This window comes from Dermacentor albipictus, chromosome 8, assembly GCF_038994185.2.
Source record: "Dermacentor albipictus isolate Rhodes 1998 colony chromosome 8, USDA_Dalb.pri_finalv2, whole genome shotgun sequence".
NCBI lineage: Eukaryota > Metazoa > Arthropoda > Arachnida > Ixodida > Ixodidae > Dermacentor > Dermacentor albipictus.
In genome coordinates this window covers 113,172,878-113,186,600 of record NC_091828.1, presented here as the reverse complement: position 1 = coordinate 113,186,600, position 13,723 = coordinate 113,172,878, and the positions used below count along the sequence as shown (strand labels likewise).

The 13,723-nt window shown below is 43.4% G+C and overlaps 1 protein-coding gene across 3 annotated transcripts in view; it reads left to right on the top strand.

Annotated features, from left to right (window-relative positions):
• Positions 1–13,723, top strand: part of LOC135920087 (uncharacterized) — a 48,506-nt gene extending 34,783 nt beyond the window's left edge. For all 3 annotated transcript variants that reach the window (XM_065454148.2, XM_065454145.2, XM_065454147.2), the window contains exons 13-16: positions 1,321–1,509; positions 7,438–7,573; positions 10,232–10,302; positions 13,202–13,723. In XM_065454148.2, coding sequence (XP_065310220.2) covers positions 1,321–1,509; positions 7,438–7,573; positions 10,232–10,302; positions 13,202–13,471 — 666 coding nt within the window. In that variant the 3' untranslated portion in view covers positions 13,472–13,723. The remainder of the gene's footprint in view (positions 1–1,320; positions 1,510–7,437; positions 7,574–10,231; positions 10,303–13,201) is intronic.

Here is a 13,723-nt window from a genome sequence, read left to right as displayed (position 1 = left end):
TATAGGCCATAATGTATAACAACTGCCGAAAGTTCGAACACCTTGCAACCTCTCGTCTGATTTTTCGGACATTCCTAGCGCCAACTCGATCGAAAGCACCATGCACCGACTCTGACTGGTGCGTGGTTCGACTTGCTGAATGCCATTTTTGTTTTGAACAGAGCCTTCTTTCTGCCCCACAAAGTGGCGCTACTGCAAATCCCCGTTCATCATCGTAGTTTCTGCCTGGTTCGTGGCTACAGTAGTTCCGGTCTCAGCTTAGTAAGCCATGTCAAGACAATCCAGCAGCTGATTTGTTTGTTTCTTTGTGCACGACGATGCGAGTAGGCCACGTTTTTAGTTTGTGCGACTGGTATCGGCATGACGGCGTGGTGATGTTTGCTTTGTGTGCTGTGTCGAGGTTGTGGTGATGCAACGTGGCATACGGAAACTTAGCGTCAAGTGTCTAATGGCACCGACAGTGCCCGCGCAGACTGCGCTGGGGAATGCCGTTAAGCGGGTGCCGGGAGCCTAGGATTTGTCGCCTTCTCATGTGCACGTAACTGACGCCGAAAGTTCTGCCGAGACCTGTGCAGTGGTTCCGGACACCGTCTCATTAGACAGTTTCACAGGTGCTTACGCTGCTGTACTGACATGCACAGAACTTAATGACAGTGAGATCATTCGTCAGGTTTCTGCTGCACTGCCTAACGATGACTCCGAGTCGGAAGATGACGCACCATGTGCTATGCTGCCATCGAATGCGGAGCGTGCACAAGCAGTGACTGTGCTTTCAGCCGTCTATAGTGACCGTACAACCCTCTCTGAGATTCAGGCTTATCTGATTGCGCGTAAACGGAACAGCGTGCAACGGCGCATTCACGATTTCTTCAAGCCTACTGCTGAGCCCGAATAAGTGCGTGGAAATAAAGGATTTCCTTTTTTTTCTTAATCTGCTTTTTCGGATACCTGTTTATTCGGACATTTCCGGAGTTCCTGTGAGGTCCTAATAAACGGTCGGCGACTGTACATGTTTGCATGAATTGTTTGAGCACAGGTAAAGTGTTTCCTTTCATATTGATGCAGAATGTGTGTTGTTGGCAAGCAGAATAAGTGCTGTCCTCTTCGCTCATTTATATTTAGTCGAATTTAAATCAGTGCTCATCCATCTTCACGATATAGCATGAACCAACTAGCCCAAAATTGACTTTGAACTACTCCGAATCTTGATATGTTAGGCTAATATGCTAAATTGTATAAAATGCTTTAATTTAATGCAGGATTGCTTTGCGCCCCATTTTAGTCATGATCATCGAAGTAAACCTTCCTGTGTGTTTGCAGGCAGTCGAAGACCTGTTATTAGCTGGTGACAACATTGCACTGCAAGATAGCCTAAAGGCTCTCACAGACACCAGCGGCTCAAGCGGTCGAAGCCAAGCATTGGCCGTGAAGGAGAGGAATGACAGTGTACGGAAGATGACAGTGCAGCAGGCCATCGCGGCCTTCCCTTCTTACAGGCAGGAGTCTGTTGTAAGTTCACTGTTATTCCACAGTATGTAGTAGCTGCCATTGCTGTTCCTCTTGCTCTGCTGTTTCACGATGAGTCTTGTTGCTATTCCCGTTGCTCTGCTATTCCATGGCAAAAGATGATATAGCTGTTCCCCTTCCTTCGCTATTTCATGATTACTGCCATTGCTGTTTCCCTTACCACGTTATTTCACAGTGGTAGCGGCCAGTACCGTTCTCCTCACTATTTTACAGTAAAATCTGTCATTCCTGTTCTTACTCTATTATTTCACAGTGCTAGCTGCTATTACCATTCTCCTTACTCTGCATGCTATTTCACAGCCTAATCTGCTGTTGCTGTTCTTACCTTTCTATTTCACAGTGATAGCTGCTACTGCTGCTCTCCTTGCACTATTTTAAAGTAAAGTCTGCCATTGCTGTTTTCCCGACTATGCTATTCCACAGCATTAGCTGTCATTGCTGTTTCCCTTACTGTGCGGTTTCAGAAATTGTTGCTATTGCTATTCCCCTTTGCTATATTACAGCAAAATCGGCCATTGCCGTTCTTACCCTGCTATTTTATGGCAATAGCTTCCTGCTATCACTGTTCCTTTCACTCTGGTGTATCGTGGTCCCCCCATAGCCACCATTGCTTTCCCTAATTATTTTACAGCAATATCAGCTATTCGTGTTTTTTTTATTTTGTTATTTTATCTTAGCCACTATTGCTGTTGCCTTGCTGTTTCTCAGCGATAGCTACCATTGCTGTTAATCTTTGCTATTTCTCAGCCATAGCTGTCATTGCTGTTCCTCTTCACAATTTTACGAAAGCTGCTATCAGTGTTTCCTCTACTCTGCTGTTTAACAGCAAGAGCTGCTATGCATTCCTTCTTCCTTCAGTATGTCACAGTGATAGCCGTCATTGCTTTTTATATTTGTTTTACTGTGGTAGTTGCTATTGCTGTTCCCCTTTGTTATTTCTCAGTGAGAGCTGCCAATGCTGTTGATATTTACTGTTTCACAACAGCTGCTATTGCTGTTTCCCTTACTCTACTATTTCACAGCAATAGCAGCCATTGCTGTTCTTCATACTGAGGTGATCCTTATGCTGGAAACTCAACATTGCGAAATACTTGCACAGGTTAGCTGACCCACGCAGGTTGATATTTAATTGCACAAGTGCATGCAGAGTTGCAGTGCGACCACTGCTTTTACTTTTATGGCAGCTGTCAAATAAGCTTCATCATTTCAAAATGAAATTCCTCAGTTTCGTTTATTTATTCAAATAACTCACAGGCTCCTTTACATGGGAGCATTGTGTGAGTGGGACAATATACATCGAAATCGCAAAAGCGTAAGAGCAAATACGTCGATTGAAGAAAAACCTTATACAATTGTTAGCAACAAACACCAGACATTATACTCTCAAAATCAAGGTAAGCAGTTATACAAATTCTAGGTTTTAGAAATGTGGCTATATAAAGACGGAACACAACTTGGCTCAGAACTAACCGAAAGCAGTTTCATACAAGTAATTCAACATTAGAAAACATTTTGTTTTGGTAACAGCACATAAAAACAAAGATATTAGGTAAGCATGGCGGTTATCCTGTCTCTAAATGTGTTATTATCTCAGGTGTTTGAAGAGCAAAGCATTGACAGTGATAGCAATGTTTAACCGTGTGCTCAAGCTAATTTGCTAGTGTTTAACAACATGCAGAGTGGCATGTCGGCGCGATCCAGTGCCTGAGATAGCTGTTACTGCAGAGCACTAGCCACCAGGTACCAGCAGCTACCAGCTACCAGTAGCTACCTGTCACAACGCTAGCTTAGAGTTGCTGTTCATGGCTCCTGTAGCTCTGTGCTGGTGTGATGAGGAGTGCTGTCAGCATCGATGTTGCATGAGATGCATGTGACAGACGACTGTTCGGTGCTCACAGCTTCACATTTACTGTCTGCTCAGACCACTGTATGTACCATAGTGTGGTGCGCACGCAGCTGGAAAGCATCTACGCCTGCACTTAATAATAATTCCTTTATATTCCATCCTTTGAGATGGGGGAGGCTAGGAAAAAAAGCTGTACGAACAGCTTGACTTGCTCCTGCCCCCTCCCCAACATGAAGTACAGCGTGACTTGTTTTCAGCAGCATACAGTGCAAGCATGGAGCAGCATAAATGAAAACAAAGCAAAAAAAAGAACAAAGAAAAACAATCATCAGTCTTTGCAATAGCAGAAAGCGCGCGACAGTCGCGGTTGCATGCATTTTTCCATGCAGTCTTCGCAATTACGAAAAGCGCACAACAGACCCGCTTAATTTTTCCATGAGTTAAAGAAAAGTAAATTAAGAAATAGAAAAAGAGTTACTTACACAACAAGAATATCTTGCAGTTACGACAGGTAGGCACAGGAAAGTACATGAATTGCAACTGGTAGCAATGATTGGAACCAGGAGATTTGCTATAAAAGGGAAAAAAAGTAACGCAATTCCTTTTCCGTTGTTCTCACAACATTGATGTGGTTTGTGTGACAGAAGTTTAGCAATTCTGGAAGTTTTTGCTTCAGCATTTGGGTCATTTAATTTGTTCTACAAACATTAATTTTCCAAACTTCGTTAGTTTGTGTGGGACATGGATTAATTTTTGCGGTTAGCGAGGACAGTTGGGAGAGAAAATTTCTTTGTTGTTTAAGTTCTTTTTTGTAACTCACGGCTAAGCAATATGGATACAGGTGATGTATTTTCATTATGCTATGTTTCAGAAAGAGCTTGGTGGAGGGGTCACCAAAAGCGACATTAGCTATATTTCTTTAAATCTTTTTTTTTGCAAGGCATGGACTGTGTGTAGATATGTGAGATTGGTATTTCCTCATACAAGACGACAATATTTAATATGCGAGTAAAATAGCGAGTTATAAAGAATTATTTTAACTTCAGTAGGTAGTATGGTCTTATAAATAAAGGTTAAACCAACTCTTCTCTACAATTCTGTTTTTACAGTAGAACCACGGTTATACAACCCCCGGTTTTGCGACTACCAGGGTTTTACGATGGATTAGCACAGTCCCGGTGATGTCCCCACAGAAGCACTGCATTAAAAACCCTTATCTGACACTATTTTATGCCTGACCCGCATTATACGACGACCCTCGCGAAGTGCGGGACGGAACGGCGGACAAAAGAGAAGTGCCGCGGGTCTCTTTCCTCGCTCCGTCTCTCCACATGTGGAGCGCTTGACACTGCTCAACTGGTTCGCTCCGGCGCAGCTTTCTTCCCTACCTCGTCTTATTGTTCGTTTCTCTCTCCCCCAACAGCAGCCACCCATGACGCTCGCTGTGCTGAAATAGCGCCTTTTCTTCTCCACAATCACTTTCTCCCTCTCGTCTCGGTGGCGTCGCCTCTCGTCACGTTGGGGAAGGGTTTCTCTCCTTCCAGTTTCCCAGCAGCAGATTGCCGACAAACTAGCGCGGAGAGGCCTAGGTTTATCGCATGTGTTCTTCGTCGTAATCCTAGCGACCAGCGTGCAGCGGAGGCTTTGAGTTGTGTGGAGCAACGCGACGCACAATGTCCCGAAAGCGGACAGTTCTGTTGCTCGGCGATAAGCTGAATATTATCGAGGAAGCAGAAAAGCGGCATAGAGCCACGAAAGCCAGCATTGCCCGGGACCTTAAGATACCTGAGTCTTTGCTTAAGACGATCCTGGCAAACAAAGCGGTGATACTGCAGAAAGCCAACAAGTTCGGGCTCAAGCGGAAAGCGGCAAAAGAAGGACAGCATGAGAAGTTAGAAAAAAGTTCTCGTCAAGTGGCTGCATCAAGCACGGAGCTTTGCGATCAACGTTGACGGCACAATTCTAAAAGAAAAGGCAGACCTTGTGGCATTGCATCTGGGCATCGACGACTTTAAGGCATCGAACGGGTGGCTGGATTGCTTTAAAAATAAGCAGGATTGTGTACAGCTGCTCCTGCAGAAAAAGCACTTCCGTGGACGTTTCGACGGTGAACGAGTAGATGGAGTCCCTGCCGGAGATGATTGCTGTGTACAAGCCCTGCGACGTTTTCAATGCCTATGAGAGCAGTATTTTTTACCATATGCAGCTTGAGCAAACCCTTGCGTTTAAGGGTGACAGCTGTCATGGTGGCAAGCATAGTAAAGAGCGCGTGACGGCACTATTCTGTGCTAATGAGGACGGTTCCAAGAGGCTGCCCATGCTTGTTGTTGGAAAGTTTGCAAAGCCATGGTGCTTTGAGAACAAGACGCTGCCGTGCAGCTACAACTTCAACAAAAAGGCGTGGATGACGTCTTCGCCCTTCAGCAATTTTTTGCAGCAGCTGGATAACAGAGTGGGTGCTAAGGCGAGGAAAATATTGCTTTTCAGGGACAATGCATCATGCCACCCACCTGATACGTCCAGCCTGAGGAACATAAAGGTTTTTTTTTTTTTCGGCCCAACTGCACAAGCCGGTTGCAGCCGCTCGGTGCCGGCATCATTAAGTGCGTCAAGCAAGGGTCTTGCAGCGTCGGCTGGCAGCTATGGAGCGCATTGGGTCGGGAAAAAAGATCACTGTGCTCGACACCATGCATTTTATTGCTAGTTCGTGGAACGCAGTGTCGCTAAGCACAATCACTAACTCGTTCAAGCACTGTGGCTTTAAGCGAGAGACTGCCTCCTCTGCTGGGGACGCAACAACCTCAATGCCGCTCGAGTCTCATGCAGGCTTCGCCGACGATGATTTCGAGGGTTTAAACCTCACCACGGCCTTCGCCGAGTACGTGGAGGCCGATGACAACGTTGCGATCTGCAGCGAGGTGTCGCTGGATGACGCCATCGAGGAGGCTTTGCCTAGTGCCGACATCGCTTCGAAATTGGACGAGGACAACGACGGCGCCACAGATGCTGTGCCTGTGCCTACCATGTTCGCCGAGGTGCTACGGCACATAGACTGCATCTGTAACTTCATCCGTTCATGCGACGCCGCAGAGGACCTCCTTTTGGACGTTGCCCAACTCAAGCAAAAGCTCTTGGTTCTTGGATCAAACAAGGTTCAAAAGAAACTTACAGGCTTTTTTTAAAGTGCGCGCTGTCTGGCGGGAATCGTGGCAGTGGGCAGTGGAGTGCCATAGAGGTTCGATTGAATAAAGCATGATTGGTGCCTGTACTGCAGCATTAATTCTTATCGCATTTACTGTTTTGGTAATTTGGGTTTCCAAGCCCTGCAAAGTATGTTAGTAGTTTACATTGAAGTTTCTCGTAAATCTGTCGCGCAATATAAGTAGTATTTTTATAGGCATAATTCATGTTCGGATTTTATGACCCTTGCATTTTACTACGCTTTTTCGCGGTCCCGAAAAAGTCATATAATCGAGGTTCCACTGTATATGGTTGATAAGATCGTCCCAGGTCATTTCTTCTGTGAAGCTAACCCAGAGTGTTTTATATGCATTAACTATCTCTATTGCTGAATTGCTGTACTTAATTGTATCGAAAGTAGATATATTTTTGTTTTTTGGGCAAAAAAGAATAGCTGTAGTCTTATTTGTGTTAACTTTAAGGGCATTGTACTTAGTCCATTTGCTTAGTTCGTCAAGATGTGCACAACGCTCATGCCAGCAACAGAAGCCAGAACAATTGTCATTCTTACAGTATAACACACTGCGTGTCTCTTGCGCCTCTGAAAACTTTTGAACCTCTACTTGTGGGCCACACATGAACCATCCATCATGATAGCATGACAGCGACGGCTATGAAAGTATTGCACACATTGGTTAAACATGACATCACAAGGTGCCACTGGCAGCGCTGGTATTTTCATATAAGTCATCTGGTACTTCAGTATATGCCTGCTCTATGCTAGAACTCTATATTATAGTGTGCACGTCATTAAATTAAGAACACTTTGGGATTTGTCATGTATGCTGGTCATCCTTATTCTTCTGTTACCTTCTCCTTCTTAGCTGCTTGCGGAGTTCAAGACGCTCTGGAATGCCGATGTTGCTGAATGCTTTGAAAAAGGCATCAAAAGGCTGTTTCTGGTGCTGATGGACTCGGGGACGGAGGACGAGGTCCATGAAATTGCGAGGGCTGGAAATGGTATGTGATCTGTTTCTCGCAGCCCGGTGGTGCTGTATGGGTAAATCATTGTCATCGACTGCAGCAGAAGTGATAACTATACGAGAAGAAACACAGCCTGTGTCCGGGTGGCTGCTTCAGCAGATGTGTAAATTGGAGCCTTGATCACGTTTATTTTCTGTGTAGTTCAGATGTTGAAGAACCACACCCAATCGAACTTTTTTGGTTGCTTAAACATAAGAAAAAGAGGAAAAATTAGTGGCCTTAAATGAGAATGCTGCTTTTCCTTTCATATTGGTGGAATGTGTAGGACACGTGTGAAATTATCACGTCTCATGTGTAATCGTTGATTGTAGATGGGAGCACATATGAAAAAAAAAATGAATTTTGTAGTTTCACTAGAAAAGTGAAGTGTTGACAGTTGTATCAAAGGATTAGAATGTTATATGAAGAAAAGCTTATCTTCTTAGTGGCACTGTGTTATAAGCTCAAACTGGGCATAATGTGCATCTCCTTCCAACTCCTGGACTACAGAGCTTTGTTGGAGTTTTCACTTTGTCTTGGCCTCATGTTCCTACTCTGCCACATCACAGCGCCTCTGACATTGAGCTACAGCATTCATTGCACACACAGCTAGCATTCCGCCACTTCATCTGCCCTCCTAAGTGTTGCATTCAAAGATGTTCAAGGAATGCATAACTGAAAACAGGCTTTGTTTGGGTGATTGGAAATAGGCAAGGAAACGTCGCTGCATGATGCGTACACTATGTAGCATTTATTTTGTTTTGCCACTTGAAACTGGGACATGATGTCACTGCCATGAGTGGCGCTTTTGAGAATCATTGGAGCTGGCATAACGATTTTTCTATAGTTACATGCATGTCGAAGGTGATGTGTGCGCACATTTGGAAGTGTGTGGGATGATTAGGTGCAGTGTGGGAGATTACCATAGTTCTGTTACCTGATTGCACCTTCTGAAGCTCTTTAGAGTAGTCAACTGTAGGTAGCTTTACGACTGTTCAGTCTATTGACAAACTGTTTTGAGAATAAGGTATGCCTTAGGAGGAATGGGCTGGGTCATCGTCACAGTTGTAGGTACCTTGGGGGCATGTCAACAGCAGTTTTGTCTGAGCTAGCTTCTTCGTGGTTACTGTAGCATACAGCTTTGTATTTACAGACAGGACAGATTATGGGTATGGCAGGCTCGAGGTTGCAAGTTCAACTCCAGCTGCAGCAGCCACATTTCGATGGGGGTGAAATGTGAAAATGCTTGTGTACATTGATTTTGGTGCACAATAAAGAGCTCTGGGTAGTCAAATGTGATCTGGAGTCCCGCCACTACGGCATGCCTCATAATCAGATTGTGGTTTGTGAAAGTAATACCCCAGAATTTAATTCATTAAGATGTCACATTAGTGTTAATTGGGTTTCTTGTGCTTTCAGAGTACCTTTCAAAGGTCAGGAGTGTAATTTGAGTGTGTAAGCAGCAAGCCGTTGCACATTGAACATCACTGGCGCTAGTACAACAACAGGGGCTCGGCATGGAAGTAAAGGTGTTGAGGAGGGCGCGTGAACATTGTGAATATAAGTTTTGCACGAACTAGAAACTCCTCTTTGCCAGCAAAATGTCAGGAGGCTTTCTATCTGGAACTTTGTATTGCTAAAATTTGGGTGGTGATTGTACAAACTCATGCTAGTTCACCACATCGTTTTTTTTTACAGTCATTGAAGTAATATTGAACAAAGTTCTGGCGTGCTATGGTCACTGCCTGACTGCAACTGTATGCAATTCTTTAACACGCTAATTATAAAATTGCAAGGTAAATCAGTTGTGCTACACTTAGAGAGAATAAGCAAAAAGGTTACAGACATGAGTCCTCGCATATTATGTCCTTTACATAGGGTGTTGTACTTTTAGCTGCACCAAATTTTTTAAAATCACCTATGGCAGTTAGAGCAACTCTAACCCTTGATGTAAATTACTAGATGAGGCAATGGAATAATTAGCATAATTATGCTAATTAGCTTCATAATTAATTACTTTATGGCACATATTTCAATCTATGAATTAAAGCCGGTTAATTTGCAGGGTGTATCCGCTTGGAACAAATTCTCAGGACTGCATCAGTTTCAAGGTACTAATTTATAAAGTGTCCGACGAAATGCATTGGCGTTCCAGTTACTTTCTTGAAGAAAACGCTGTTGTATGCTGTGAAGCACAGTGCAGCAGCAAAAAAAAAAAAAAGAGAAAGAAACCGTGTATACCAAAGAGCTAGCAGACAGAGAAGTTAAAAAATGTGCCTTAATCTTGCTTTCAGGCTTTTACTTTACATGACTTTTCGCAAAGCTTGGCTCCACATGTGCCAAGCATAGTTACGAAGTAATTTTTTTTTTTTTTGAATACTACAATACAAATAATTATGGACAATAAAACAGATTAAACTTTCTTATAAATAACTGACTTTTATTTAGGAAATCAGGCTCGGTAAAAAATGGTAACAAACATTCAGTCTGAAATGTTTTCATTGTGCAGCAGTTATCTGTGCACCCAGACTTGTCAGCGTTGGACTGTGTAACGTATTTTTTTTTTTTCCCTTTGTGCCTGCACCACAATTTGAGCTGTGAAGCTTACGATCGAACATTATTTGGATGCATTCTTTTGCTTTGTCTTTGCTGCAGAGATTCTTCTAGTCGTGCTGGGAGCTGTCGCCCAAAGAGTGTTAGAAAAGCTGGATGCCCTCGTGACAGAGGTGAGTCGGTTGAGGCCGTCGCATCAACCCACACAGCGTTATTGAGCACGAAGTGTTTTGAGCTACCATTGTTGGCGACCTTCAAGTGACGTTGAGCCAAAAAAAAAAAGCCAGAGCCGTTATCCGGGCACTCAAATGAGAACATCCGGGCAAGTTAAGAGAACAAAACAAGATCATCCGGGCAGCCAGTCAAAACTTAAGAAAATGCGGTCTCTAGGCCCCCAACCCTTCGTACAGGACTGCATTGCATACGCTAGTTACTGCCCAAACAAGTTACCGAAAATATTGCTTCCGAGTTCTACCGAATGTTCGTTCACAATGTCACTCAAGCTGTAACTTCTAGTACGCTAAAATTTTATTTTTCATTTCTAAGAGGTGACATTCAAAAGGCAGATACAGGGCACAATGCACTTCATCATAATCTTTTAACATTGAGACAGGTTTGCCTGTGCTCTTTTGAATGCCAGCGGTCCGTAAGCTCCACGGCGTGGGTTTCACATCGCCTCAAGAGATGGTGCCACCTTGCGTACCTCCTTCAGGTGATTTTATTCTAGCTGGTCAGTGCACACGGTCTCCCTGGCGTCTTTAATTGCCTGTCGGGCCGCCTTGAGCCGGTTTTCTTCTTCTGGCTGGGCAGCATCTGTATGGACCAGTACACAGTATGGCTTGATGCGGTGTGGTTTGGTGGGGTGTGCTGTTGCAAACATGCATTACACCCATTCTAAGAGTGTGGCTAGTATCATCCCCAACCAACCTGCTTTGCTGGTTGCCATTTCGGGCTTGCATCTACTCTTGATTACAGGAGAGCCGGCAATTTTTCTTCTTCTGTTGTTCTCCTGTAGGGTTAATCTGCTGACATCTGCATTGTTTATTATGAAATGACCAACAAATCTGATAACTCTGTCCTGCTGTCTGACAATATTTGTTACTGGTATAGCAAACGGTTTGTGACTCTTAATACTAATAGATGTAAGAGTGGGACATTCTCTCGCTGTTCCGATCCCACGGAACTGTCTGCTTGTAAAGTGACGGCATATTGCAGAGCACATAACTTCCTACGAGTGCCTTGGTGTGCACATAGCAGATGACCTATCATAGCGTACTCATGCCACGTTTATTGCTAACAACGCTGACTGTGCCTTTGAATATCTGTGCCGCAATTTTTCTGAAGCACCAAGCCATTTTAAATTATTATACTAAATGCTAATAAGATCTAAACATGAGATTCTGTCTGCTATCCAGTATCCGGGCCTACATGACCTTGTGTATGTCCTTGAGCCTGTCTAGAATTGTTCAGCTGGTTTTATTTTATCAACTTGCTCCCGTGCTGCCAGTGTTTTACTGATGAAGTCTACTGTCGGCCTTCCAAACGTACTCTTACAAAGAAAAGTTTCAGGCCTCTGTCTTCTTCATGGTTTATTTTTCATTTAACTGGTTACTTAAACATGAACTTTTATATCAACCATTATGTTTATCATCCTGCACTCATCACCTCTATAAAGGTCTAAAGCCTCCTTTTTTTTTCTTCACAGAACTAGTTTTGGCACGTGAAACCCCATAATTTATTATTTTTTTTCACAAACCTAGCTTGTCCTGTGATTCACTTATACCAGAAACTAGCTCAGAGTGCAACAACCTTCTTAGTGGCGTCGCCTGCATTAAGATCCACCGTCATTCAAGGCTGCTGTCGTTGACCACTTTTCTGAATAACCTGCACTGTTAACTAAGTTTGTGCACTTGAGATGTAATACTGGTATCGTTTATGGGTTTGTAACTTGTATGTATGAACGATGTACCCATACCCTCCGCAATGCCTCTAGGGGCCTAGGTATGCTGAAATAAATAAATTATGCCATTACCCTTGAGAAAAAGCTCTAGCTCTGGAGCTCCAACCTAAATACATGGGAACAGAGAAATTGTTTTTCTCGGCAACTACTGCACCAAATTTGATAAGGTTTGCTGCATTTGGCAGAAAAAGTTACAATGTAGTGACTGCAGTAAGTGTAGTTTTTTTTATTTAGACCATCAATGCCTTACAAGAAATTGTTGAAAAATTTAAAAAATGCAAAAAACTGAAGTATGAAGTTTACAATTCTGTGACTTGGCAATAAAAAACGGTATCCCAGATCTGTAAACTGCAGCGAATAGTACATTTAAAGCAGAAAATAATGTATGTGTGTTATATACTGTTCTGAAATAAACCACAAATTGATGAATGCGACTTTCTCAAAACCCTCATAAGCATTGTAACAATTTCACTTATGCCGTAAGTTTATATATCAATCTTGTGTGCATTATATGCTTTAATGATGCGTTTTACAAAACTGCAATGTTGCTGATTTGTAAACTTCGTTCAATTTTTTTTTCAGAGATCACTAGTGTTGGAGAATTTCCGTAAAAATTTTGAGGTCATAAAAAAATTCTGCTTCCTAGAGCGACTGGAATTCAATTTGCTCGCTTAAATGCAACAGATTTCGTTCAGATCTGTCAGTCCAGTGGTTGCCTAAGAAAAATGTTTCTGTGTTTTACACGTAGCTGAAATGTGAAATCAGAGACGGCCCTGGGCTAAAGCTTCCTCTTTAACGGGGGTAGTTCGATGCAACCATCACTGGAATGTTTGCTGCAAGAAGTGCCTTTTTAACACTATCTCAGCCTGCATGCCAGGAGATAGGAGCTGATCCACAGACGTCTATGGTGACTGTACCTTGATCGTTTCTTAAGCAGCAGCTCTTGGAAATCTGTGTACGTTTGGTAGAATGTATCGTTGGACCTGTACAAGAGTGAAAATAATTCAAATGAAGTTACTGAACGTGCCAGTTTGTAGATAGAAAAATAGACATGTATTGCGCTTGCCCTTCTAACCCTAATTGGCTTCTGCTGCTTGTCCTCTGTCTGCCAGGGCTCCGTGCTGCCGACACCCTGTCTCGTCAAACAGTCGACTGGGAACATTGACCTGTTTGTCAACGAGTATTACCTCTTTACCGCGTCATCACTGCTCGGAGGCATGTGTGCGCTGTTTGCATCCTTCTGGGTGTTCCACATCGAGTACCCCAAGCAGGCGCGGAGCATCCTAACATTCCTGGAACACGCCTTCCTCAACTTGCGTCACACCAAGCCACGGCTAAGGTGCCGGGAGGTCATCAACCTGTACAGGAGCACGCATCTATAATGCAGTATTCCAATTCAATTTTTTTTTCAGTAGGAAAGAAAGCCAAAGTTTAAACTTCAGTGACATGCAACGCTGTTAGATGAACATCTCACTGTAATGCACATGTTAGCTGAAAGGGAATGATGAATCCTGTGTACAGTGACATTGTGTTTCATGTCAGTATGTACATGTTCATGTTATTCATTGTATTGTTTCATCACATAGATATGTTTTGTAGAAGCATTTCCAAATAAGCACGAATATACAAGTGCA